The 25,556-nt window shown below is 41.9% G+C and overlaps 3 protein-coding genes across 4 annotated transcripts in view; all 3 read right to left on the bottom strand.

Annotated features, from left to right (window-relative positions):
* LOC306647874 (insulin growth factor-like family member 4) overlaps nucleotides 1-25,556 on the bottom strand; it is a 454,704-nt gene that overhangs the window by 128,138 nt on the left and 301,010 nt on the right. The window lies entirely within an intron of this gene.
* LOC306648507 (insulin growth factor-like family member 4) overlaps nucleotides 1-25,556 on the bottom strand; it is a gene marked incomplete at its 3' end in the record, with an annotated part of 178,131 nt that overhangs the window by 127,697 nt on the left and 24,878 nt on the right. The window lies entirely within an intron of this gene.
* Nucleotides 14,273-25,556, bottom strand: part of LOC306647881 (insulin growth factor-like family member 3) — a 272,092-nt gene continuing 260,808 nt past the window's right edge. Inside the window, exon 5 of the mRNA XM_079117462.1 lies at nucleotides 14,273-14,403. Coding sequence (XP_078973588.1) covers nucleotides 14,397-14,403 — 7 coding nt within the window. The 3' untranslated portion in view covers nucleotides 14,273-14,396. The remainder of the gene's footprint in view (nucleotides 14,404-25,556) is intronic.

Here is a 25,556-nt window from a genome sequence, read left to right as displayed (position 1 = left end):
GGTGGACTAGAGGTGGAGCCAGGGTGCAGTAATGTAGTTTTGTGCCAGTTTTTCTAGGGTGCTTGCACATTGCCCTCATGTTACTTTTTGTAGGCAAGGACATGGGCCAGGGGTGTAGGGTCAAGGTCACAGGGTGAATTGAATGGGAATGCATGTTTGAATTCCAAAGGTTCATGGATGCTTCTCTTCTTGGACTTGGTATAAATTTCCTTTTCTGTAACCCCAAATTCCTATTTTTTCCATAGAAATATTAGGTAACAGGGATCCCACTTTATGCTTTAAATATAAATCTTGCTGTTTAACAACTGGTGGCTTGTTTTAAAACCTACATGTTTTTATTTTCTTTCTTATTCTATTATCCCTTCCACAATCACAGGGGAAGCAAAATTAACATTCTTCCTGTCCTACTAAGCTGAGTTATCTGCCCTTCAGTTCACTGTATACAAGAATAATAAAACTCCAGAACTGGAACCTTTGATGGATATCTATTAGATGTATTGATAAAGGCACTTAGAAAACATTCCTTGTACTCCACTCATTAAAGCCCTGTGTTCCCCAGGGCAGTTGTAATGGCAGCGTCTGTGACATGAATCTATTTCTAGCAAAGCAGTAAAATGTTTTCCTTTTGCTCAAAGCCTTGTCCTCCTTATTAAATTTATAGGGACAAGGACCAAACTTCCAGTATTGAGTAAAAAATTAGAGTTCCAAACCCAAAATTTCCCGTATGGATGAAGAGTGCATTAAAGTGTCCAACTTAATGAAGTTCAAGACAAATTAAATATAGCAAACAAAACAAACCAAAATGGTAGGAAACAAACATCTATCCACAAAATGCTGAATATAAATGATAACAACTCTCCAATTAAAAGACATAGATTGACCGGATGAATTTTAAGAAAAAAATATCCTACAATATGCTGTTTACAGAAGACTCATCTGATAGGCAAATACATTCACAGGCTGAAAGTAAAAGGATGGAAAATATATTACATGAAAATGGTATCCAAAAGCAAGTGGTAGAAGCAATATTTTTTATATCTGACAAAACAGTTTTCAAGCAAAACTTAATCAAAGCCATCAAAGATAGTTTCCTGGTAAATATATATGCCCCACAGGTCAGAGTATCTAATTACATAAAAAGTATTTTTTGACATTAAATACTGAATAAAATCCAATATAATAATGCTGGTTGATTTCAACACACCATTATCACCAATAGAGAGGTCATCCAAAGATGAAATCAATAAGGATATTTTCAATCTAAGGGACCTAATAGACATCTACAGAATATTTCAACACAAACAGCTTAATTTACCTTCTTCTCAGCATCTCACAACACATTTTCCAAAATACACCATATTCTAAGTCACAATATTAATTGTAGCAAATACAAAAAATTGATATAATATTGTATACCCTATCAAATCATAATGGAATAAAATTAGAAATCAAGAGCATGAAAAATAATACAAATCACATAAACACATAACTGTAAAGTGAAGAATGCATCAAAGAAGAAATCAAGAAATTCTAATCAAAATATATGACAGTCTGAAAACAATTCTAATGGAACAATTTAAAGCAGTTACTGTGTTATTACATTTTAAAAAAACAGATATATCCGAAATAAATAATTTAACATTACACCTCAAGGCCTCAGGAAAGGAAGAACAAACTAATTTCAAAATCAATAGAAGACAGGAAATAATTAATATCAGAGCCATAATGAATGAGATTGAGAATTTAAAAAACCACAGAATCAATGCAACAAATAATGGTTCTTCAAAAATATCAATAAAATTGGGAAACCCTTAGTCAAACTTACCAAAAGAAAAAGAAGACCCAAATCTACACAATTAGAGATAAAGACAGACACATTATCACAGACACTTCTAAAGTCCAGAGAATCATTAGAAAGCATTTTGAAGGTGTATATTAAAATAACCTTGAAAATATAAAGACATTTACAAATTTCTAGACACACATGAGCTGTCCAAATTGAACAAGAAATATATAGAAAACCTAAACAGAAAAATATCAAGTAATGAAATTGAAAGAGCCTGTAAAAGCCTTTCAATGAAGAAATGTCTAGGAGTAGATGAATTCCCAGCTGAGTTCTACCAAACTTTTAAGAAGAACTAACACCAGTCTTTCTCAAATTATTCCATGAAATTGAAACATAGCAGGATATACGAGTAACATTCATAAATTAGTAGCTTTCCTGCACTCCAATAGTGATTCTGCTGAGAAAGAAATCAGGAAAACTATTTCATTCAAAATACCCTCAATAAAATAAAATAAAATAAAATACTTGGGAATCAATCTAACTAAGGAAGTGAAAGAGCTGTCCATTAAAAATTTGAGAACCCTGAAGAAAGAAATTGAAGATCTTGGAAGATGGAAAGACCTCCCATGATCATGGATAAGCAAAAACAATGTTGTCAAAATGGTCATATTACCAGAAGTACTGTATAGATTCAATGAAATTCCCATGAAACTAACAATGACATGTTTCACAGAACTAGAAAAAACAGTCCTAAAAATCATTTTGAAGAATAAGAGACCCAAAAGAACAGAAGAAATTTTGAGCAAGAAGAGCAATGCACAGGCATCACAATACCTGGTCTCAAATAATACAACAGAGCTATAGTAACAAAAACAGCATGGTATTGGTAGCAAAACAGACACAAAGACCAATGGAAGACTCAGAGACAAACCCAAATGCTTACCGTCATCTGATATTTGACAAAGGTGCCAAAAACATACATTGAAGAAAAGACAGCATTTTAAACCAATGGTGCTGGGGAAACTGAATATTCCTATCTAGAAGTTTGAAAGTACATACCTGTCACTCATCCTGCACAAAAGTCAGTTCAAAGTGTATCAAAGACTTAGGAATCAGTCCAAATACTTTGCAACTTCTAGAAGAAACCTGGGATCAACATTCCATCATACTGATGCAGGCACCAACTTCCTTAACAAGATATCTAAAGTTCAAGAAATAAAACCAATAATCAACAAGTGGGGTGGCATCAAATTAAAAAGCTTCTGCACTGCAAAGAAAACACTTAAGAGCATGAAAAGTCTACAGAATGGGAGAAGTAGTTTTGTAGCTACTCCTCTGACAGGGAATTAACATCCAGATTATATAAGGAACCCAAAAATTTTGACACCAAAAAACCTAGTAATCCAATGGGCAAATTAACTAGGCACACATTACTCAAAAGAGGAAAAACAAATGGTATACATATATGAAAAAAAGTGTTTGACCTCTCTAGAAATCAAGGAAAGGCAAATTGAAACTGTAAGCTTGGGAGCATGGTTAGTGGCCAAATAAAATCAGACAAAACACAGCCGAAGCAAGCTTTATTGGAATTTGGCTCTCAGGTGAAATTCCCAGACCCCTGGGGTACAGGTCAGGTAGGGACCCAGAGAAAATTGCATGTGGCCCCAGCTGCCCAGGGTCTTTATAGCGTGGAATGGGTGGGGCTCCTGCTGAGTGACAGGAGGATGTTAAGGGTCAGTGGAGTTTTCCTGTCCACTTGATTGGTCACCTCATGGCATGCTGCCCTTTGTCTCAGTTTCTCCACTCTGCCTCCTACAGTCGCCCAAATTCCGACCTAACACCCCGACCTTTTTGGCGATATAGGGCACCGGAGTCCATCTGGCTACTTCCTGCATGTTAGGGGGTATCGTGGGGGAAAAAGGTTCAGATTCTAGGTCGGTGGGGAGGCAGCTATAAGAGTGTAGGAGCATCTGGTTGTATGTCACCCTGGCAACCTCACTCATGCAGTTCCAGGCAAACCTGAGAAGACAGGGAACAATCATTAGCAGAAATCCTATCACAAATAGGGGAGTAAGTGTAGGGGTCATCCAGGTGACAAGAGTGGAGTTCAGCCATCCTGGCCAGGGGTCATTTGATTCTTCTTGCTTCAGCCATCTGAGAGTTTCGACGTTGCTTATCCATTAGAGCAATTTCATTGATGCAGCAATAACATTCTCTTAAGAAGAGGCATGTTCCCCCTTTGTTTGCTGTCAGATCTAGTGCTCAAAGTTTCTGCAAGAAAACTTGAGCAGTAAATGTTATTCATCTTTGCAGGGTTGTCACAGGGGCAGCAGATGCCTCTACTGCTTTCCAGAGTTGCTGTTCTAGTCTTTAGGTGGCAGTGACTGCATAACCAAATCCTCTTGTTGGTATGACCTGTGTTTAGTAGCGATCTCTATAGTTATGTGACTTAGGGCTAGAGCCAAATACTGGTTTTCATGGCCTCTGTATTTAATCTCAATCTATAAATTTGATCTTAACCATCTAGCAAGCCAGTCTCACCAGTCATAATGTAAGAATGCTGGGCTATAACTTCAGTGTCTATGACTTTACAGTTATTCTCCCCCTTATATCTAATTGGGGTCTATGTTATGTGTCCTATAGGTGATGGCTTGCTATGTCAAGTTAATTTACAGTGTTTGCTCTTGAAGTAGTACTTCTGAAAAAAATTAATCAAGCAACAGTTAGAGTTTACAAGGAAAATACAAAATGGAATCACCAACAGTAAAGCATTCAATTTGTGCAATAGCTATCTTGAACTTTGACTGTTATTCATTATAATATTTACAACAATCCTCAGACTTTTGAACACAACTTTAAATGAGTTAAAGTCTGGTTTACTTTGGGGCCATTCTATCATGCAGCAGGGTTGTGAGGCAGAGCCTTATTTCAGGTAAAGCAGAGTTCTTCACAACACACAGATTTTTGAAGATTAAGCTGAGATCAGATGGAGCTCTGTTCTCTTATGGAAATGCAATTCTAAAGAGTTACATCAGCAATCTTCATTTATATATGTCTTATTATCAGGTTAAAGGTTATGTAAGCATTGTTCTTTGTTTTCAGGAAGGTTACAGAGACTAGGACATCTACATAACTTTTTCACAGCTGCAAAATGCAATGTTAGGAGCTCTGTGTGGCTCTCAAGAAAGTCCACTGTCCAAAGTTACTGTAAGGTGGGCAGAAACCAGACAGTGGAGCTGAGGAAACACTGGTTATATAGCAAAATAACTCCTTCCTGCCCAAGAGCTGTGTGCCTGAGATCAATGTCAGAGCTGATAGGACTCTTGCACAGAGCGTCCCCAGAGAGGGTACTGCCACAGCAGTTAGGCATCTTGTGACCCTGCACAGGAACACTCCCAGGCACCAGGAATGTCACAGCCATGAGGTCATCAGAGATCAAAATCTCAGTCACTGTTGTCCCATTTTTGCTATTGTGCATCACACTCTTTCTTAAATGTCATCTTAAGAAGTTTATAAAGAATAAAATTTAACAGACCCAATGTCAAGGGCAAATTACTGTTTTTAAAGGAATCCTTGTCATTTTGACATATAGAGTAAACTTTGGTTTATATTGGAACATTAGTATTTGACCTTAGGAAAAACCTTAAATAGCTTTGACTTATTGTCTCACATACATATAACCTACTTAGTTACATGCAAAAGTGTTGAAATTTACCCTTTACTTACACAGACTTTCTTACACTTACTTTGACCCTCATATATTTCATCACATAAGAATTTTCTTACCCAGAAACATTCTTTTCCCTTTTACTGAATACATTTTTTATTCTTTGCTTACACAGACTTTCTTAGCACTTACATTAGACCCTCATATATTTCATCACACAAGAATTTTCTTACCTAGAAACATTTTTTTCTTCTATTGAATACATTTCCATGCTTAGAACTTTTTGTTTTTGTTCCTATCTGGTGAGCACTTTGTGGTGAAAAATCCATGCCCCTTCCATATAACCCAATGTGAGTGAGCAATCAAGAAGGCATATTTGGAATCTGTGTAGATGTTGACCTGTTTACCTTTGGATAAAATTAGAGTCCTGATCAGAGCAAAGAGTTTGGCCTTTCAGGAGTGGCTCCTTCTGGAAGGCAATTGGTTTCCAGACCTAAGGCAGTGGTGACACTGTGTAAGCAGCTCTACAGTGTCCATCTGTAGCCAGCACAGAACTGCCATCTACAAAAATGGTTAGGTCAGGTGATGGGAGTGGGTAATTGAAGAGGCCTTCATGAGGTGAACATAGCACCTCTAGCACCTGTGGGAGTGGAAGGGATTTATGACTTAAGAGGTCCTGCAGTCGATGAGTTGAAAACACAGTTATTGGTTGGAGTGAGATGAGTTTTAGAGCTTCCTTAGTTAATTCAGCTGCCGCCACCAGTGCTCAGAAACATGGTAGCCACCCATGAACTGTGGAATCGAGCTTCTTGGAGAGATATGCCACCATTCTGTAAGAAGGTCCAGTTGGTTGCACGAGGAGGCCAGTGGCAACACCCTATTTTTCATCCATGAAGAGGTGGAAAGAATGGTTAGGGTTGGGAAAAGAGAGAGCAGGGGAGGACATGAGAGCATCTCTGAGCTTTTGAAAGAGTTAGCTATCATCTTGGGAGAGCTAAGGGGCCCATGTGGACTCTCCTTTCCTGCCTGATATAGGGGTTTGGCAAGGAGGGCAAACTTAGGGACCCAGTGTCTGATAAAAACCAGCCAAACCCAGGAAGGAGAGAATGTAATCTGCCATTTCTGGTGGCTGTAAGTCATGCAGGGCTTGGATTCTGTCTATTGTGAGACTCATAGAGGTAGGAGTGAGGAATATGCCCAAATATGTGACTGAAGGGGTGGTGAGCTGGGCTTTGGCTGGAGAGACTCTATAGCCTTGAGACCCCAGGAAGTTAAGAAGCTGGGCACTGTGAGTCTGGGAGGCCTTGAGGGATGGGCTGCATAGGAGGAGGTGCTGCATATTGTAGGAGTGTGCTATCTCCCAAGTCACAAGTAGCCAAATCCTGAGCTAAGCCTTGCCCGAAAAGGTGGGGGTCATTCTGGAAGCCTTGGGGTAAAACTGTCCATGACAGCTGTTGAAAAAAAGGATGTAGGATCCACCCATGTGAAGGCAAAGAGGAAATAGGAGTCAGGGTAAAGGGGAACTATAAAGAACATGTCTTTGAGATCCAGGACTGTGAAGTGGGTGGTAGAAGAGGAAATGTGGGGTAGGACCTTCAAAAAGGAGACCCCAACTCTGTCCCACAGATCAACAGCCACCCCAATCAACCTCAGGAGGCATCACTTGATGCAAACCGCAAGAGGCTTTTATTCCAGTGCTCTGGGACCCAACTCGTGACTCATGCAGGAGTTGAGGAGTCAAGTGCCTAGCAGAAAATCTTACAAGTTTATAAAGGCAGAAACCACACATCGGGAGGAGTCACACATGAAAGGGAATAAAAGGAAAAAAAGGGGAACAAAGCCACTGGGAAATTCCAAAGGGGGTCTGAGTTGGCTGATAACATACAACATGTTTCACAATGTTTTACAACAGGGCATAGATTCTGGTCAATAGTTTCTGGTAATCTTACTGTCTGAACACTATCTGGCTATCTGGCTCAATTTACTCTTTTACTCTCTGTTTGGGGCTGTTTCCTGGAACAGCTTTAAGGGCTTTGTTCCCATTACAGGGAGCAAGACCTTAGGGAGTTGAGATAAAACAGCTTAAAAAAAATGTCCATTCTTTCAGTGGGAAAGAAGGGTGTAAGTGTTAGGAACCACTTGGTGGATGGGAATAACTGCCTCATTAATTAGACAGAGATCCTGGACCAAACAATAGGTTCCTGAGGGTTTATGTACTGTCAATATGCGGGTGTTACAAGGGGAGTCACTGGGGATAAGGAGTCCCTGAGTAAGCAACCATTCTATAATGGGTTTAAAGCCTACCCTGTGAGTACAGGAAATTGGAAACTGGGGACATGAAGGAAATTTAGTTTGAGGTTTCAGTTGGATAATAACTGGCTTATGGGAAGCTATGACTGACTTAGAAGTTTCCCAGACTTGGGGATTGACAAGGGCTGGGGGCAATGGTAGGGAAGGTAGTGTAGGGGCACCTATAGAATGTACAAAACAGAGATAGGAGAAGGTAAGCACTAGCAGTGTGCCTGGGAAGAAGCTGTAGGTTGACTCCTAGGAGTTGGAGAACATCTCTTCCTAGGAGGGGGATTGGAAAGAAGGAAATAACTAGGAATGAATGTGTAAAAGGATGTCCCTCCAGGGAACAGGCTAATCTAGCTGTTCTGCTTGGGAAGGAAGGTTTTATGTCAATTCCCATAATTGAAACCTGGGAAGAAAATAAAGGCTCAGAGTGGACAGGCAAGACACAATAGGTAGTCCCCATGTCCACAAGGAAAGTTATGGAATTACCCGCTACCTGGAGCTTTACCCTGGGCTCGGGGAGAGTGATGGGAATCCTCAAGTCCAGGCTTCTTCAGTCTTCTGCAAATCCCAAAAGCTCATGGGAAGGGACCACCTGGCTGTCCACACCCCTGTGTAGAGGCACTAGGGAGGGATTGGCCATAGGGCAGTCACTCTTCCAGTGTTCTGATTGTTTGCAGGTGGAACATGGCCTGGTGGGGTCTGTGGGTTTGGACATTGAAAAGCCCAGTGACCTTCACGTCCACACTTGAAGGAAGTCCCTGGTGGAGATGATTGCTGGTCCCCCTTTGAAACTCTTGCTGGAGCTGCAGGCCACAGGGCATCTACCAAGACTTGGGATTGGAGTGTCACCTTTTTCTGTAAATGAGCTTGCCTGGCCAATTCTGCTGATTCCTCTCAGGCATTATAGACTTTGAAGGCCATTTTTACCAGATCTCAGATAGGGGTTTGAGGGCCCTCCTCGGCTCATTTGAACTTTTTTACTTATATCAGAGGCTGATTGAGAAATAAAGTGGGTTGCTAGCACTGTAGCCCCAGAGGGAGATTCAGGGTCCAGTTTAGTATATCTAGTAACTCTGTAAGGCAATTAAGAAACAGACCTGAAGTCTCATCTGCATTCTGGGTAATTTTCCTCAGTTTATCAAAGTTTACCACCTTATTGGAGACTGCTTGCATGCCTGCTATGAGATATTAGACCATAAAAGCACAATAATGGTGGCCTTGCCATCCTTCCTAATAGTTCAGTTTGGTTCGATTACTGGAACCACTGATGCTCCTGTGGGTAAAGTTATGTCCGTTAAATGGGCTTGGACAGAGTGACCCTGTGCTGCCTGTTGGATATGTGCTCATTCATCTGGAGTGAGAGTGGAAGAAAGAATAACATGAACATCATACCAGGTGAGACTATAAGTTTAGGAAAGATATTTAAATTCCTTAATATAAGTAGAGGAATCAGCAGAGAAAGACCCTAAACATTTCTCAGTCTGGGAAAGGTTCTAGAGTGAGAATGGAACATGAACCCACACAATGCCTTCTGTACCAGCTACTTCCCAGAGAGGACAAAGAAGCTTTGGGTTAGACAGTGAGAGGGTCTAATGAGATCACATGTCAGCACTAACAGGGGAGGAGGGAACAGACTGGGCAGAAGGACATTCTGGAGAGGAAGTGGGAGGGATCTGAGGAGGAAGCAGAGGAGGAACTGCATCCACAGGAGGAGGGGACAGATTTGCAGGAGGAGAACAGGAAGAGGAGGTGAAATTCTGGGCAGAGCATGGAGGGGAGCAGGGCTTGGGACCACCCCAGGGAGAACTTGGGTGGTGGAACAGGTAGAAAAAGGGGTGGTGCAAGCACCAAATTCCAAAATGAAAAGCTTGAGAATGGTTGAGAGTGCCCTTTGGTGGCCATCTTGAGCCATTATCCAGAATATACTGAGGCCAGGCCACCGTCAAATAAAAAACTTGTTGTTTATGGCTTAAGTCTTGCGGGAGTCCCACTTTAGTAAAATTACAGTGGAGACAGCCCAAAGGAGTTTTGGGGTCCAATGAGCTACCCCTATTTCCCATTAGCCTTCCAACTTTACCCAGATAGGTATGCAGAAGCAAAAAAAGGCATCCCAATTTCAGTTCGTGCACACCGGAAAAATGGCAGATGGGCCAAAACCAAAACATCTTTCAAATTTTGGGGGTCCAGGATGGTATAATTGGGGGGCTCCCTGGGGGCCTGGACATTTCCACAATTACCAGAGCCCAAATGGAACAGACCCCTTGTGGAATGGAGGGTAAAAATTGGAATAGCAAATGGGAAAAAATCCCTAGGGAACTTACACCAATCTGATGACAGATAAATAGAAACAGGATGGAGCAGAACAAAACAAAATTGAGTGGAACAGAATGGAATCTCCTGTTTCTTCTGAGGGAAGGGGTCAACCTCAAACCTGATGGGGGAAGCCTGAAAACCTTCCTGAGTTTTAGCACAAAATGTGACTTCGGGGGCACGGTTAGCAGCCAAATAAAATCGGACAGAAAGTGGCCGAAGCAAGCTTTATTGGAATTTGACTCTCGGGTGAAATTCCCAGACCTTCAGAGTACAGGTCAGGTAGGGACCCTGAGAAAATCATGCATGGCACCAGTTGCCCAGGGTCTTTATAGATCAGAATGGGCGGGTGTCCTGCTGAGTGACAGGTGGATGTTAAGGGTCAGTGGAGTTTTCCTGTCCACTTGATTGGTCACCATTTGGTGTGCTGTCCTTTGTCTCAGTTGCTCCACTCTCCCTCCTACAGTTGCCCAAATTCTGATCTAACAGAAACTACTCTAAGATATTATCTCACTCCAATCAGAATGGAAATTATAAAAAGTGGTGGTGAGGATGTAGGGAAAAGCATTCACTCATACATTTTTCATAGTACTTCAGATTAGTACACCACTCTGAAGGCAGTTTGGAGATTCCTTATTGTGGGGAGTCATTCTTATTTGGCAGAATTAGACTAGGTTGAGCAATGGGACACAGGTCTGGTTTTTAGGAACTGCAGGGTAGCATGCGGTGCTACCTGGGAATGGTTCCCTGTCTCCTTCTGGAATTTTCCCCTTAAGAAAATGGCACACATAACTCCACCCTATTCTGTTCTTCACAGAAAAAGCTTCCCCCTTTTACCTGTATATCATAAATCAAAGAGAGTTGGGTGGGTTGCTGTAAGAGGCCAGAGCTTGTATGATCAGAACCATCATGCCTCCTCTCATTTAAAAAGAGTTTTGGCTCTTGTGTGTTTATTTTTTGTTATTGTTGTTCAATAAAGACATATATTTCATCTTCATTAATAAACTATTTCTGCTAGTCACACATGCAGTATTAGTAAAATACCTTCACTTTTACTTGCAATGTGGGACAAACAGTTAACAAGAGATATGAATTTTTTATCTTTTACTGAAAGGATTTTTTACACAGATGACTACACTTATAAGAGTTACAGTTTAGTTTCATGAGTTTCATTTTTTTAATTGTTTTTTATTATTTTTTTATTTAGCTTCTAATTTTTTAACAGACTACATTTTGATTCATTGTACACAAATGGGGTACATCATTTCGTTTCTATGTTTGTACACGATGTAGACTCATACCATTTGTGTAATCATACATGTACACAGGATAATGATGTCTGTCTCATTCTACCATTTTTCATAACCCCCTCCTCCATTTCCTTATACATATTCTAAAGTTCCCCCATTATTCTCTCATTCCCCATACCTCTCCTCCATTATATATCATTGCCCCCTTATCAGGGCAAACATTTGGTCTTTGGTGTTTTGGGCTTCACTTATTTCACTTAGCATGATATTCTCCAGTTCCATCCATTTATCTGCAAATGCCACAATCAAGAATGTGAAGTGAGAGCCTACAGAGTGGGAGAAAATCTTTTCCACATGTACTTCAGAGAGAGCACTTATCTCCAAAATTTATAAAGAACTTACAAACTTTACACCAAAAATACAAAGAATCCAATCAATAAATGGGCCAAGGAACTGGACAGACACTTTACAGAAGAAGACACACAGGCAATTAATCAATATATTAAAAAGTGTTCAACATCACTAGGAATTAGAGAAATGCAAATTAAAACAACTTTAAGATTTCATCTAACTCCAATTAGAATGGCTGTTATCAAGAACACAAACAATAATAGATGTTGGCAAGGATGTGGGGGAAAAGGCACACTTTTACATTGCTGGTGGAGTTTTGAATTGGTGCAGCCACTCTGGAAAGCAGTATGGAGAATCCTCAGAAAACTTAGAATAGACCCACATTTTGACCCAGGTATCCCACTCTTCAGTTTATACCCAAACAACTTAAAATAAGCAAACTACAGTAACACAGCCACATCAATATTTATAGCAGCTCAGTTCACAATAGCTAGATTGTGGAACCAACCTAGATGCCCTTCAACAGATCAATAAACTCTGGTATATATACACAATGGAATACTATTCAGCCACAAAGAATAATAATATTATGGCATTTGCAAATAAATGGATGGAATTGTGTGTTTATGGAGTAAATAAGTTTTTGGGGGAATAGAGTGATATACAGCCAACATCATCCTCCAGCAGTTAACACTTTTCTCATCCAAACTGGACATAGTAAAGAATACCCCCACATTTGGCACCCAGACAGCGACTGTTTGAGAGGATTTTAGAAGAAAGAAGAAAGGTAGGGATGTCAGTCACTTTCTGTGGGAAGTGTGCACATGTGAATAAGTATAGTAGTAAGAAAGGAAAGGGAATATAATTGTGTGACATTAAGCCTGGGGAATTTGCTCTCTACAGAGAGAGACATAAAAATAAGTCTATTCAGCTCTATTCAATACTTACCCAAAGTGAAAATTCAAAGGGAAGGACACAACTCCTACAGTTCTTGAAATGGAAATGGAGACCTGGTCACTGTGAATACTGCAGACTTGAAAAGGCAGGTCTGCCTGCATCTGTGACTGTATGAAACTAAGAACTAACTTGGCTTATGTAGGTGCAAAAGTTTAGAATCCAGAGAAGAAAACATCCTAATCAGGAATTCGGAGAAAATCTGTAATTTAAGACTGGAAAATTACTCAGTGGGTTTCCTAGTTTAAATACGTGTGTTCCTGCCAAGGTTCCCAGCCCTCCAGAAACAGCATGGTCTCTGCTCCCTGGTGGGAAGGGAAAAGCCTACTAAAAAAGCACAGCTACTCCCTGCTCAGGCATGGCTTTTCCCTGCTCAGGCAGAGCCCCTCAGTACTAATCCTCTTGACAGAGGGGATTGGAAGCCCAATGACAGGCTATGGGAATTTAGTTTGGACTGTAATAGTTTGCTTTTATTTGGACCAAGATGTTGATTTGTGGTTTTTGGAAGATTTGAGCAAGAGTCTCAGAAATGCTGTTAAGAGCTTTAGATCTAAGAGTCAGAAATGCTCGTTCTCCAGGACCTCTTTGTCTTCTGGGGAAATGGTGGTTGATAAAATAAAAGAAAAGAAAATATTCAGAAACTATCCCCAAACCTGTTTCTATGGACTGAGACTCACCTGATAGTCAGGGTGAAGTTTCTATTCAAAGAATGGAGAGCATTCAGATGTAGAGGAAGATGAGTTAACATGGGACTTCTGTAATTTACATTTGAAAGATCCTGCTCCAGTTCACATTACATTGGAAATGTTTATCAGTTCAGGACAATTTGCTGATTTGGGACAACAACTGACTTATGGCTTGCAAACTTATGCACAAATATGTGCATATGCACAAAGAGGATGGAGAGAATTACCTGTTTGTCACTGAGAGAAAAATAACCCTAAAAATCTTCACCCAAAACTGATGGAGAGAGAGTCATGAATGTCTTAGATCAATAGCCAATGGCATATCTCAGTAAGAAGTTTAGCATAGTAACTTCTTTCTCAAAAGTAATGGGAAATAAGGTCTCATAATTTTCTTTGACATCCAAACCTGTCCTAAAAATAAGAAATGGTTAAAACACCCTCTGTATCAAGTTTTTGCTGGGACTTCTAATTTTTGTTTTAGTTCCTTACAGATCTCAGAAAGTACATTGAAATGCAAATGGGACACCTGCAGACTGACTAGGACACAGACCCAAGAGAAGGAAATGATTTTTTTTTTCTGAAGTTGATAAAAGATGTTCTAATTGTGCTTTTTGGTGGATTAATCTTTTACTTCTGAGGGATCATTTTAATGGTGAATAACAATCATCAGAACGAAAACAGGCAATGTGAATTATTCTGAAGTATTTTTATTATATCTTTAATTCTTAGACAAATTAAATCAATGTTTAATACATGTTTGTTCATTGTTGTGGAGCTTCACTTACAATAAATTATAAAAACTTCCTTTTTTTGACTGATCTATAAATGTATGCATACAATAACTATATTTACATTTCAAGACTTACAGTTCAAGGAGCATGCTTACATTTTAAAATTAAAATAAAAATGGATCTATACAAATTTTAATTCATGTGAATTAATAAGATTTAATATACATTGGGTAAACAACTAAAAATTAAAATGTTTTCCTTATACTTATTAACTCACATTTTTCAAGATAAAAAGCTTTCTTGGGGGCAGAGGAATAGCTCAGTTGGAGGGGGTGCTTGCTTTGCATGCACAATGCCCTGGGTTCAATTCCTGGCATCACAAAAAAAAAAAAAAAAAGAAAGAAAAAAGACTTCTTAATTAATTCACATCTTTCTAGTGGTCAAATAAATAATAAAATTACTGAATTCTATAATATTTAAGATTTATATCCCTTATTTATAATGACATTTTTAACAGGAAAGAAATTATTATTGTTATTATTTACATTTGTTTGATATCTTGACTTTTACAATTAAGAATAAATAAATTTAATTTGAGGTAAATAAAAATAATTAAGCTTTTATTACAGGAGATAATTAATTCATTTACAAGAAAGGGATGCTAAAAGATTGTTGACTGAAACATCATCTACTAAATATAAAAACAACAGATACTTTAAATTAAAATACATTGAAACATTAAGCATATTTGTAATTTGCTTAATAAAAAGAAGGTCTGAAATTCCTTTATTCTCTGTGTTCTCATTGAGAACCAAGATATTTTAACTATCAGGTGTGATATGTGTCTAAAAAAATTTTATATTTCACCTGATAAAATGGAAGACTATAATACGTTGCATAGATTAAACCAAAATTTGTACACAATAATTTTCAAAAGATTTACATAGAATTACATTGGCTATACATAATTGACTATGTATATAATTAAATTGACTGTATATAATTACTACAATCAGTTAAGATTATCACAAAGGCTGTTTCCAATATAGAGGAGATCTTTTCACAAACCTCTATTGAGAATGAAGCTAGTATGCTAAGTTCCTTACTGAGATGTGCCATTGGATATTGACTTCATTTGTCCATGGCTGGCTATGGACCTTCTAACCAAAGAATGGAAGAAAAAATACTTAAAACATTAATTTCTCATTCTAATAAAATGACTTCTTATGCCTGTTGAATTTCTAATATAAAAAAGTCTAATTTCAAAGACATTATGGATTCTACAATTTGGTTAAGTAATAACTCTTACTTTAAAATGCCACTTTCCATTCCAAATTTTAAATTTCTCTTTAAAAGTCAAATTTGATTAATATGAAAACATCAAAGGATATATTTTAATTAACCATGGTAATTAGTTCTTATTATGTTTGTAAGAAAAATGCTACTCAGCTCAGGTCCCAAGGCAGCTCAGACCCTTAAATCCAGGGGAGCAGATGCTCTGGGTGCCCGGTCTGAGTCACAGTCCAGCAACAGCACCCAGAAAGCCACACTGGACATCAGAACTCACACAAGAGATTTTATTAGGTGGAGGACTAGAGCGTCCACACAGGCTGGGGGTCCCACAGGAGTGGCCAATTATTGGTTGGAAGAAACCTGTGGATTAGAAGCTGGAGAGGGGTTAGTGGATTGAGAATAGAGCTTAACCCAAGAAATGTGCAGCCATCCTGGTAAATCTTGTACCTTGACAGCCATTGGCATGGCCAGGATCACCGTATGGGTCCCTGCCATTTGGAGACAGAGGAACTGTAGCCTCCTGAGGAGGAGATTGTAATATAAAGCAGATACTCCACCTCCCCACCACCTGTCAATCTGCGCTTTGCCCGCCTCTTACGTTACAGGAATTTCCAGCCTCCCCACCACCTGTCAATCTGTACTCTGCCCACCTCTTACGTTACAGGAATTTCCAGCTTATGCTGTCACCATTTTCCTGCTTCCCACATTATGTCCTAACATGCTCAATAGCTATTGGTTCATCAGTCAGCTTGCAAGTATTCTCCTCCGCTATTGGTTCCTTCCAGCCCGCAAGATTCCAATATCTGGGAGAAGCCACACGCCATCTCTCTCTTTTTTCCTTTCTTTTTGCCCTGAGTGGACGTGTTAGTCATCTGCATAATAAAGTCTCTTGCGTGAGACCTCGTGTCTGCGGTGCATTTTTCTGGGAACTATTGGCAAGCCGAGTGAGCGGGCAGCAGTTCAGCGAGATCATGCAGCGATGGCTAATCGCCATGGCTCCCAAGCTGCCTTACATCTGGTACCAAAATCTGGGATGGGTCCTTCTGCTAATGAAGCAAGTGGAATCCTATCCAAATGCCCCAGTGCCCACGGATACAGGCTCACCTTCCGTTTACTTGGACGCCCAGTTTTCTGCATGCAACACCGGACTCCAAATTGGAGAGTTCCCCTTAGGCAGGTCCCCTAGACCACTTAAACACATTTCTGCTGACCTGAGAAGCGACTGTTGAGTATTCAGGCTGCTGAGGTATGGGGGTACCCCTAGCCATGACTTTCAAAGTTACAGTTGGTCCCTATAGTGGTCTTATTTGCCAGGTGGATTCCTGATTTTATGGTGCTGATATTCTCTCTCAGGGTTTGAGGCTTATTTTCTCGTCCTGCTTGAGATCCTGGCCAGGTCCTCAAACTCTCTCAGCTAATGCCTGGTAGACACTGGTACTGTGTGATGACCAGGCCTGTGTACTACCTTCTCATTGCCTAACATGTGGTCGTGGGATGACCGATCACTAACTTAGGCGTCTCTCAGTCTTCGCCATGGGATCCAGGACTTCCACCCTGGCAAACTTACCCCTGAGATGTTTATTAAACAATCTCAAACACCTTCACCTGTTCCCTGAATTAGAGCTAAACTGTCTTTTAGATAGTAAATCAGAATGGTCTATTTATGACACCCTAAATTCTAGTTTTATACTAGGTATAATTATATGCATAATTATACTAGTTATAATTAATTACATATGTGGGCAACCTGGTGAACGGAAAGAGACTTTTCCCCTTCGTGTTTTTCCTTTCTTTCATGTTAAACTTAATCTCTGTTCTCCCTAACAACCCGAACATGTTCTCTTGGCTTCTCCTCCCCCTTTTAACCCTTCTTTCTCTTCTGAGTTTGATCCAGCTGATGAATCATCTCCTTACAGGCCTCCTACTATAGAAGCCCCTGTTCATTCCTCTCCTTTGCCTCATTCTGTTTCTCCTTCCACTCCTCCACTCAGCCCACCAAGTCCTCCCACCATGCGCGGTCTCGTGCACATGTCCCAGCTCCTTTATGGGAGGTAGCTGGTGCAGAGGGAGTAATCAGAGTCCATGTCCCCTTTCCACTGTCTGATCTGTCCCAAATAGAGAAGTGGCTAGGCTCCTTCACCACCAACCCTGCAACCTTCATTAAGGAATTTCAGTACCTTACCCAGTCTTATAACTTTACCGGGCATGACATTTACATGATCATGTCCAACACCCTAACCCCTGAGGAATGCAGGAGAGTTTGGGAACAGGTGCGTAATGATGCAAATGAGATTCATCAATGGACCCCAACCCACCCCATTGGGGCTAAAGCTGTACCAGATAGGGAGCTCCTATGGAACTATAATACCAAGGCTGGGTGTCTACAGTGGGATAGGTTTCAAACCTGCATCCTTGCAGGTCTATGAAAGACTGCTATTAAACCCATTATCTATGACAAACTTCAGGAAGTAATACAGGACAGAGATGAAAACCCATCAGCATTTCTAAGCCGCCTTACAGAAGCCATGCTCAGATACACTAACCAGGATCCTGAAACCCCAGAGGGACGGCAGCTACTTATGACTTATTACTTTTTCCAAAGTTACCCTGACATAAAGGTTAAATTGAGGCAGTTGGATAGGGGGCCTCTTACCCCACAGCCACAGGTTCTAGCAGTGGCATTCAAGGTTTATAACAGAAGGGAAGAAAAAAAAAACAAAAATTAAAATACCAAATGCTGGCCAAAGCCTTTCCGCCAGATAGACCTGCCCAACTGTCCACCGCTAGGGGAGCCCAAACTCCCAGAAGACCTCCAAGCTCATGCCTCAATTGTGGGTAAGAGGGCCACTGGGCACGAGCCTGCCCCAACCCCCAGCAGCCCCCAAGTTCTTGTCCAAAATGCCACCAACTGGGACATTGGGCATTGGATTGCCCTGGTGCTCAGAGAAGTGCCAGGTCATCCTTGGCCCCTCCCTCCAGTGACTTGCTGGGATTGGCAATGGATAAATGAAGGGACCTGGGACTTCTGCACCTGACAACCATCACCACTCAGGAGCCCCAGGTGACCCTTATGGTGGCAGGCAGGCAGATCCCTTTCCTTATAGACACTGGATCCACCTTATCAGTGCTGCAGGAGTTTTGGGGACCCACTTCCCCTGCCAAATCCTCTATTGTCAGGGTAGAGGTAAAACCATATAACCCCTTACAAACCCCTCCAATAAGCTTCCATATAAGACAAATTGGCTTTACTCATTTCTTTTTAATAATTCCTTCATGTCCCATTCCCCTTCTGGGAAGGGACATCCTAACCAAATTGGGTGCCTCTATTTCCTTCTCACCCACCATGCGCCTCAGACAAGACTCCTCTGCTATTCCCCTCCTTATGACTCTACAGAAATATACAGCTCAAACAGAGTCCTCATATCCCCTTCCTCCCTCCCTGGTTGACCCCAAGGTCTGGGACACTCGTATACCCTCTGTAGCTAAATGCTCACCTGTACTCATTCATCTAAAGGACCCAACACCCTACCAAGCCCAGGCCCAATATCCCCTTCTCTGAAGGAGCCTTATAGGACTTCAATCAATCATCCAGGATTTAAGGCAGAAAGGCTTCCTGCGCCCTGCAAACTCACCTTATAACACTCCCATCCTGGCTGTTAGGAAACTTAATGGATCTTACTCTCTAGTGCAAGACCTCCACATCATTAACTCAGCAGTGGTCCCCACCTTTCCCATTGTGTCCAATCCCTACACCCTGCTTTCTTCTATCTCTTCTTCCACCACATACTTTTCAGTGCTAGATTTGAAGGATGCATTTTTTTACTGTTCCACTTCACCCTGATTCACAGGATCTCTTTGCTTTTACTTGGACTGACCCTTTCACTCGAGTTTCTTCTCAGCTGACCTGGACAGTTCTCCAACAGGGTTTCCGAGACAGCCCCCATCTCTTTGGCCAAACACTTTCTCAGGATCTTGTCTCTCTCACATTCATTTCCTCCCTTCTCTTATAGTATGTTGATGATCTTCTTTTATGTAGTCCCTCTCTTGAGGACTCCCAAAGGGACAAAATTAAGATTTTTAACTTTCTGGCTGGCAGGGGTTACAGGGTTTCTCCAGCAAAAGTGCAACTTTCCCAGCCTTGGGTTGTTTACTTAGGTGTCAGCCTCTCACCTGGATTTAAGGTCATCACTGTAGAGAGAAAAGCATTAATACAGGACATGCCCACTCTATCCACCAAGGAAGAAATCCTTTCCTTTTTGGGATTAGCAGGATATTTTAAAATCCTGGGTCCCCAATTTTTCCATCCTGGCAGCTTCCCTATATGAGGCTTCAAAGGGTACTTCCACTGAACCTCTCCTCAACACAGTGAAAGCTCCTTTCCAGATCTTAAGGAAAGCCCTTCTTCAAGCCCCAGCCCTACACCTCCCTGACTTAACCAAACTATTCTACCTGTTTGTCTCTGAGAAAAGTGGGTTCACCCTGGGGGTCTTAGGACACATGTTTGGTCCCACTTTTTGACCAGTAGCATACCCTGTCAAAGAGGTTAGACCCCAGTATAAGGGGCTGGGCGCCATGTCTTAGAGTATTAGCAGCAGCATTTGTCTTGATTCAGGAATCAAAGAAGCTTTCTTTTAGGGCTACCACTGAAGTGCTCTCACCTCATTATCTGTCTAAGCTTCTTACTTATAAAGGTCTGCAAATGCTACCACTCTGTCCAGTGTTGGTTTTGCAAACTGCTCTTATCGAGGACTCTTCCATTTCCTTTAAAACATGCTCTCCTTTAAATCCAGCCACCCTTTTACCCCTGCCTTCCAACATACATGCTTCTGCAACCCATAGCTGCCTTGAGACCCTGGAGGAGTTACTCCCCTACCCCTCTAACATCCAGGAAGGGGCTCTACGCAACCCTACTTTCATATGGTTCACTGATGGAAGCTCTTTTCTCCATAAAGGGATCTGACAAGCTGGATATGCCATTGTCTCTCTTAAAAAGGTGATAGAGTCGGGACCACTACCCAACAACACCACCAACCAACAGGCAGAACTAATTGCCCTAACCCGCACATTCACCCTCGCAAAGGAAGAATCCCTCACAGTCTACACTGACTCCAAATATGCTTTTCACATTATCCTCTCTCGTGCTGCTATCTGGAAAGAGAGAGGCCTTCTTACTACAAAAGGAAACTCCATCACCAACTCTAGTTACATTCTAAAACTCCTTGAGGCTGTTCGCTCTCAGCAACTATAGGCCTTGTACATTGCAGAGCCCATCAAACAAATCAATCACTCATCTCTTCAAGTAATAACAAGGCAGATGAGGAAGCTAAAAGGGCTGCCCTCTCATCCATGCCAGCCTCTACTATGGCTCTCCATGATCCTTTACCTCCACCACCCCCCAACAGGGAAATACTTTCCTAACTCCATCGTCTGTATCACCCCAACCTTTCTTCACCCTTACAATTTGTTAAAACTCATCTGCAACTGTCCTCCTCTGATATCTCATTTCTGAAGGAACTCTCCTCCACATGTGAAGTTTGCCTGCAAACAAATCCTACAGCTGTCAGGCCCCCCATTTTTCCAACTCACCAAGCCCGTGGAACCATTCCAGGGGTAGACTGGCAACTTGATTTCACACACATGCCCACAGTAAGAAAATCTAAATACCTATTGGTTATGATAGACACCTTCTTGGGATGGATTGAAGCCATCCCCACCTCCAACAAAAGGGCAATAACTGTCTCTACCTTCATCCTTCATGAAATCATTCCTCGCTTTGGAGTGCCTACTTCCTTCCAGTCAGATAATGGACCTGAATTCATTTCCCAAGTCACCCAACAACTTGCCAAGGCTCTCAGAGTCCCTTGGCATTTCCACATTCCCTTTCACCCAAAGTCATCAGGCAAAGTAGAAAGAGCAAACCGAACTCTTAAAAATGTTTTAACCAAGCTCTCTTTGGAACTTCACCTCGACTGGGTTAAACTCCTGCCCCTTCCTCTTCTGTGTCTTTGTTCACTCCCAAAGAAACCAACTAATATTTCCCCTTTTGAGCTAATGTACTGCCATCCCATCCTGCCCCCTGGGATAGTGCCCCTTCCTTCCCTTCTTCCTTCTCAAATATCCATTCCTCTCCTAAATCACATTTGAGCATTTCTATGGGGTTATGCTGACTCCGCCCTACCTAAACCTTTATCTGGCCTCCTTACCCAACCTCTTCAAATAGGAGACCAAGTTCTTATTTCTCCTCCTCAGGAGGCTACAATCCCTCTATCTCCCAAGTGGCAGGGATGCCATACAGTGATCCTGGGCATGCCAACAGTTGTCAAGGTACAAAATCTACCAGGATGGCTACACATTTCTTGGGTTAAGCTCTATTCATGGTCCACTAACCCCTCTCCAGCTCCTAATCCACAGGCTTCTTCCAGCTGATACTCGGCCACTCCTGTGGGACCCCTTCATCTCAGACTGAAGATCATGAAGCCCTCCACCCTTTCTCCCATTCCAAAAATTGGGAACCAGACAACTGAAACACCAGACAACCACACCCAGCCATGAGGTCTGGATTCCTGTTTATAATTTTCCTAACCACTGAATTTTTTTCCAATAGAATGCCAGCCGAAAAAGGGGAGCCCCCTGTCTTTTACTTCCATGTCAACTAATCAGCTTGTATTACAGAAATATCAGAATCTAATCAGAATATCAGAGCCCAGCTACAGGTGTGCCCCCAGAGGAACTATCAAGTCCCCAACTCTTCCTGCCATGATGATCTCTCCCCTAAATCAGCTCTACATCCACACTCAGCAGGAAGTAATTACAGAAGACTGCCCTTCATCCATGTACCCAAAAAGATTTTTTTTTATAAAATCAAAAATGGGGGAATGTAATATAAAGCCAATACTCCGCCTCCCCACCACCTGTCAATCTGCGCTCTGCCTGCCTCTTACGCTACAGGAATTTCCGGCTTATGCTGTCACCATTTTCCTGCTTCCTACGTTACGTCCTAACATGCTAAATAGCTATTGGTTCATCAGTCAGCTTGCAAGTATTCTCCTCTGCTATTGGTTCTTTCCTGCCCACAAGATTCCAATATCTGAGAGAAGCCACACGCCATCTCTCTCTTTTTTCCTTTCTTTTTGCCCTGAGCAGATGTGTTAGTCATCTGCATAATAAAATCTCTTGCGTGAGACCTCATGTCTGTGGTGAATTTTTCTGGGAGCTATTGGTGAGCCGAGCAAGTGGGCAACAGTTCAGGGGGATCATGCAGCGGCGACTAATCGCCGCAGCTCCCAAGCTGCCTTACAGAGATATAAGAACTTGGTCTCCTATTTGAAGAGGTTGAGCAAGGGGGCCAGACAAAGGTTTGGGTAGGGAAGAGTCAGCATAACCCCATAGAAATGCTCTAATATGGTTTAGGAGAGGAATAGATATATGAGAAAAAGAAGGGAAGGAAGGGGCATGATCCCAGGGGGTAGGATGGGACCACCATACATCAGCTCAAAAGAGAAAATATTAGGTGATTTCTTTGGGAGTGAGTGATGATGCAGAAGAGCAAGGGGCAGGAGTTTATCCCAGTCAAGGAGAAGTTCTAAAGAGAACTTGGTTAAGACAGTTTTAAGAGTTCAGTTTGCTCTTTCTACTTTGCCTGATGACTTTGGGTGAAAGGGAATGTGGACATGCCAAGGGACTCCAAGAGCCTTGGCAATTGTTGGCAAACTTGGGAAATGAATTCAGGTCCATTATCTGACTGGAAGGAAGTAGGCACTCCAAAGGGAGGAATGATTTCATGAAGGATGAAGGTAGAGAGAGTTATGCCCTCTTGTTGGAGGTGGGATGGCTTCAACTCATCCCAAGAAGGTGTCTACCATAACCAACAGGTATTTAGACTTTCTTACTGTGGGCATGTGAGTGAAATCAAGTTGCCAGTCTACCCCTGGAATAGTTTCATGGGCTTGGTGAGTAGGAAAAGTGGGGGGGGGGGGTCCGACAACTGTAGGATTTGTTTGCAGGCAAACTTCACATGTGGAGGAGAGATCCTTCAGAAATGAGATATCAGTGGAGGATAGTTGCAGATGAGTCTTAGCGAATTGTAAGAGTGAAGAAAGGTTGGAGTGGAACAAATGGTGGAGGTAGGAAAGTATATCCCTGTTGGGGGATGGTGGAGGTAAGGGATCATGGAGAGTTATATTGGGGGCTGGCATGGACAACAGGGCAGCACTTTTAGCCTCCTCATCTGCCTCATTATTGCCTGAAGAGATGAATGATTGTTCTGTCTGATGGGCTCTGCAATGTACAAGGGCTATAGTTGCTGGGAGGTGAACAACCTCAAGGAGGTTTAGGGTGAGTTGGTAATAGAGTGCCCTTTGGTGGTAAGAAGGCCCCCCTCTTTCCAAATAGCAGCATGGGAAAGGATAATGTGAAAAGAATATTTGGAGTCCATGTAAATTGTGAGGGATTCTCCCTTTGCAAGGGTGAATTTGCAGGTGAGGATTATTAGTTTTGCCTGTTGGTTGGTCATGTTGTTAGGTAGTGGTTCTGACTCTATGACCTTTTCCAGAGAGACAATGGCATATCCAGCTCATTGGATCCCTTCATGGAGAAAAGAGCTTCCATCAGTGAACCATATGAAAGTAGGGTAGTGTAAGGCCACTTCCTGAACATTGAAGGGACAAGGGAGTAACTCCTCCAGGGTCTCAAGGCAGCTATGGGTTGCAGAAGCATGTATGTCAGAAGGCAGGGGTAAGAAGGTGACTGGATTTAAAGGAGAGCATGTCTTAAAGGAAATGGAAGAGTTCTCAATAAGAGCAGTTTGCAAGGCTAAGACCCAACAGGATGGTAGAGTTTGCAGACCATTATAAGTAAGAAGCTCAGACAGATGATGAGGTGAGAGCACTTCAGTGGTAGCCCCAAAGGAAAGCTTCTTTGATTCCTGGATTAAGACAAATGCTTAATACTTTAAGACACGGTGCCCAGCCTCTTATGGTGGGGTCTAACCTCTTTGACAGATATGCTACTGGTCTAAAGGTGGGACCAAACATGTGTCCTACGACCCCCAGAGCAAACCCACTTTTCTCAGAGACAAACAGGTAGAATGGTCTGGTTATGTCAGGGAGGCGTAGGTCTGGGGCTTGAAAAAGGGCTTTCCTTAGAGTCTCGAAAGGGGCTTCCACTGTGATGAGGAGAGGTTCAGTGGGAGCAGCCCTTTGAAGCTTCATGTAAGGGAGCTGCCAGGATGGAAAAATTAGGATCCAGGATTGTAAATATCCTGCTAACCCCAAAAAGGAAAGGACTTCTTCCTTGATGGATGGAGTGGGCATGTCCTACAGCAATGCTTTTCTCTCTACAGTGATGGCCTTAAATCCAGGTGAGAGACTAACTCCTAAGTAAATAACCTGAGGCTGGGAAAGTTGCACCTTTGCTGGGGAGACCCTATAATTCCTGTCAGCCAGAAAATTTAGAAGCTTAACCATGTCTCTTTGGGAGTCCTTAAGAGAGGGACTACATAGAAGAAGATCATCAACATACTGTAAGAGAGAAGAGAAAATGAATGTGAGAGAGGCAAGATCATGAGACAGTGTTTGGCCAAAGAAGTGAGGGTTGTCTCAGAATCCCTGTGGGAGAACTGTCCAGGTCAGCTGAGAAGAAACTTGGGTGAGAGGGTCAGTTCAGGTAAAAGAAAAGAGATCCTGTGAATCAGGGTGAAATGGGACAGTGAAAAACCACATCCTTCAAATCTAGCACTAAAAAGTATGTAGTGGAGGAAGGAATAGAGGAAAGCAGGGTGTAAGGATTGAACACAATGGGAAAGATGAGTACCACTGCTGAGTTAATGATGTGGAGGTCTTGCATTAAATGGCAAGATCCATTAGGCTTCCTAACAGCCAGGATGGGAGTGTTATAAGGTGAGTTTGCAGGGCGCAGGAAGCCTTTCTGCCTTAAATCCTGGATGATTGGTTGAAGTCTTAAGAGGCTCTTTTGGGGAAGGGGATATTGGGCCTGGGATGGATAGGATGTTGGGTCCTTCAGGTGAATGAGTACAGGTGAGCATTTAGCTACAGAATGTGCGTGAGTGTCCCAGACCTTGGAGTCAACCAGTGAGGGAAGAAGGGGATATGAAGACTCAGGTTGAGTTGTATATTCCTGTAATGTGATAAGGAGAGGAATAGCAGAGGAGTCTTGGCTGAGGCGCATGGTATGTGAGAAGGAAATAGAGGCACCCAATTTGGTTAGGATGAC

The sequence above is a fragment of the Sciurus vulgaris genome, assembly GCF_902686455.1.
Source record: "Sciurus vulgaris genome assembly, chromosome: 17".
Lineage (NCBI taxonomy): Eukaryota > Metazoa > Chordata > Mammalia > Rodentia > Sciuridae > Sciurus > Sciurus vulgaris.
This window is presented reverse-complemented; position numbering and strand designations above follow the sequence as displayed.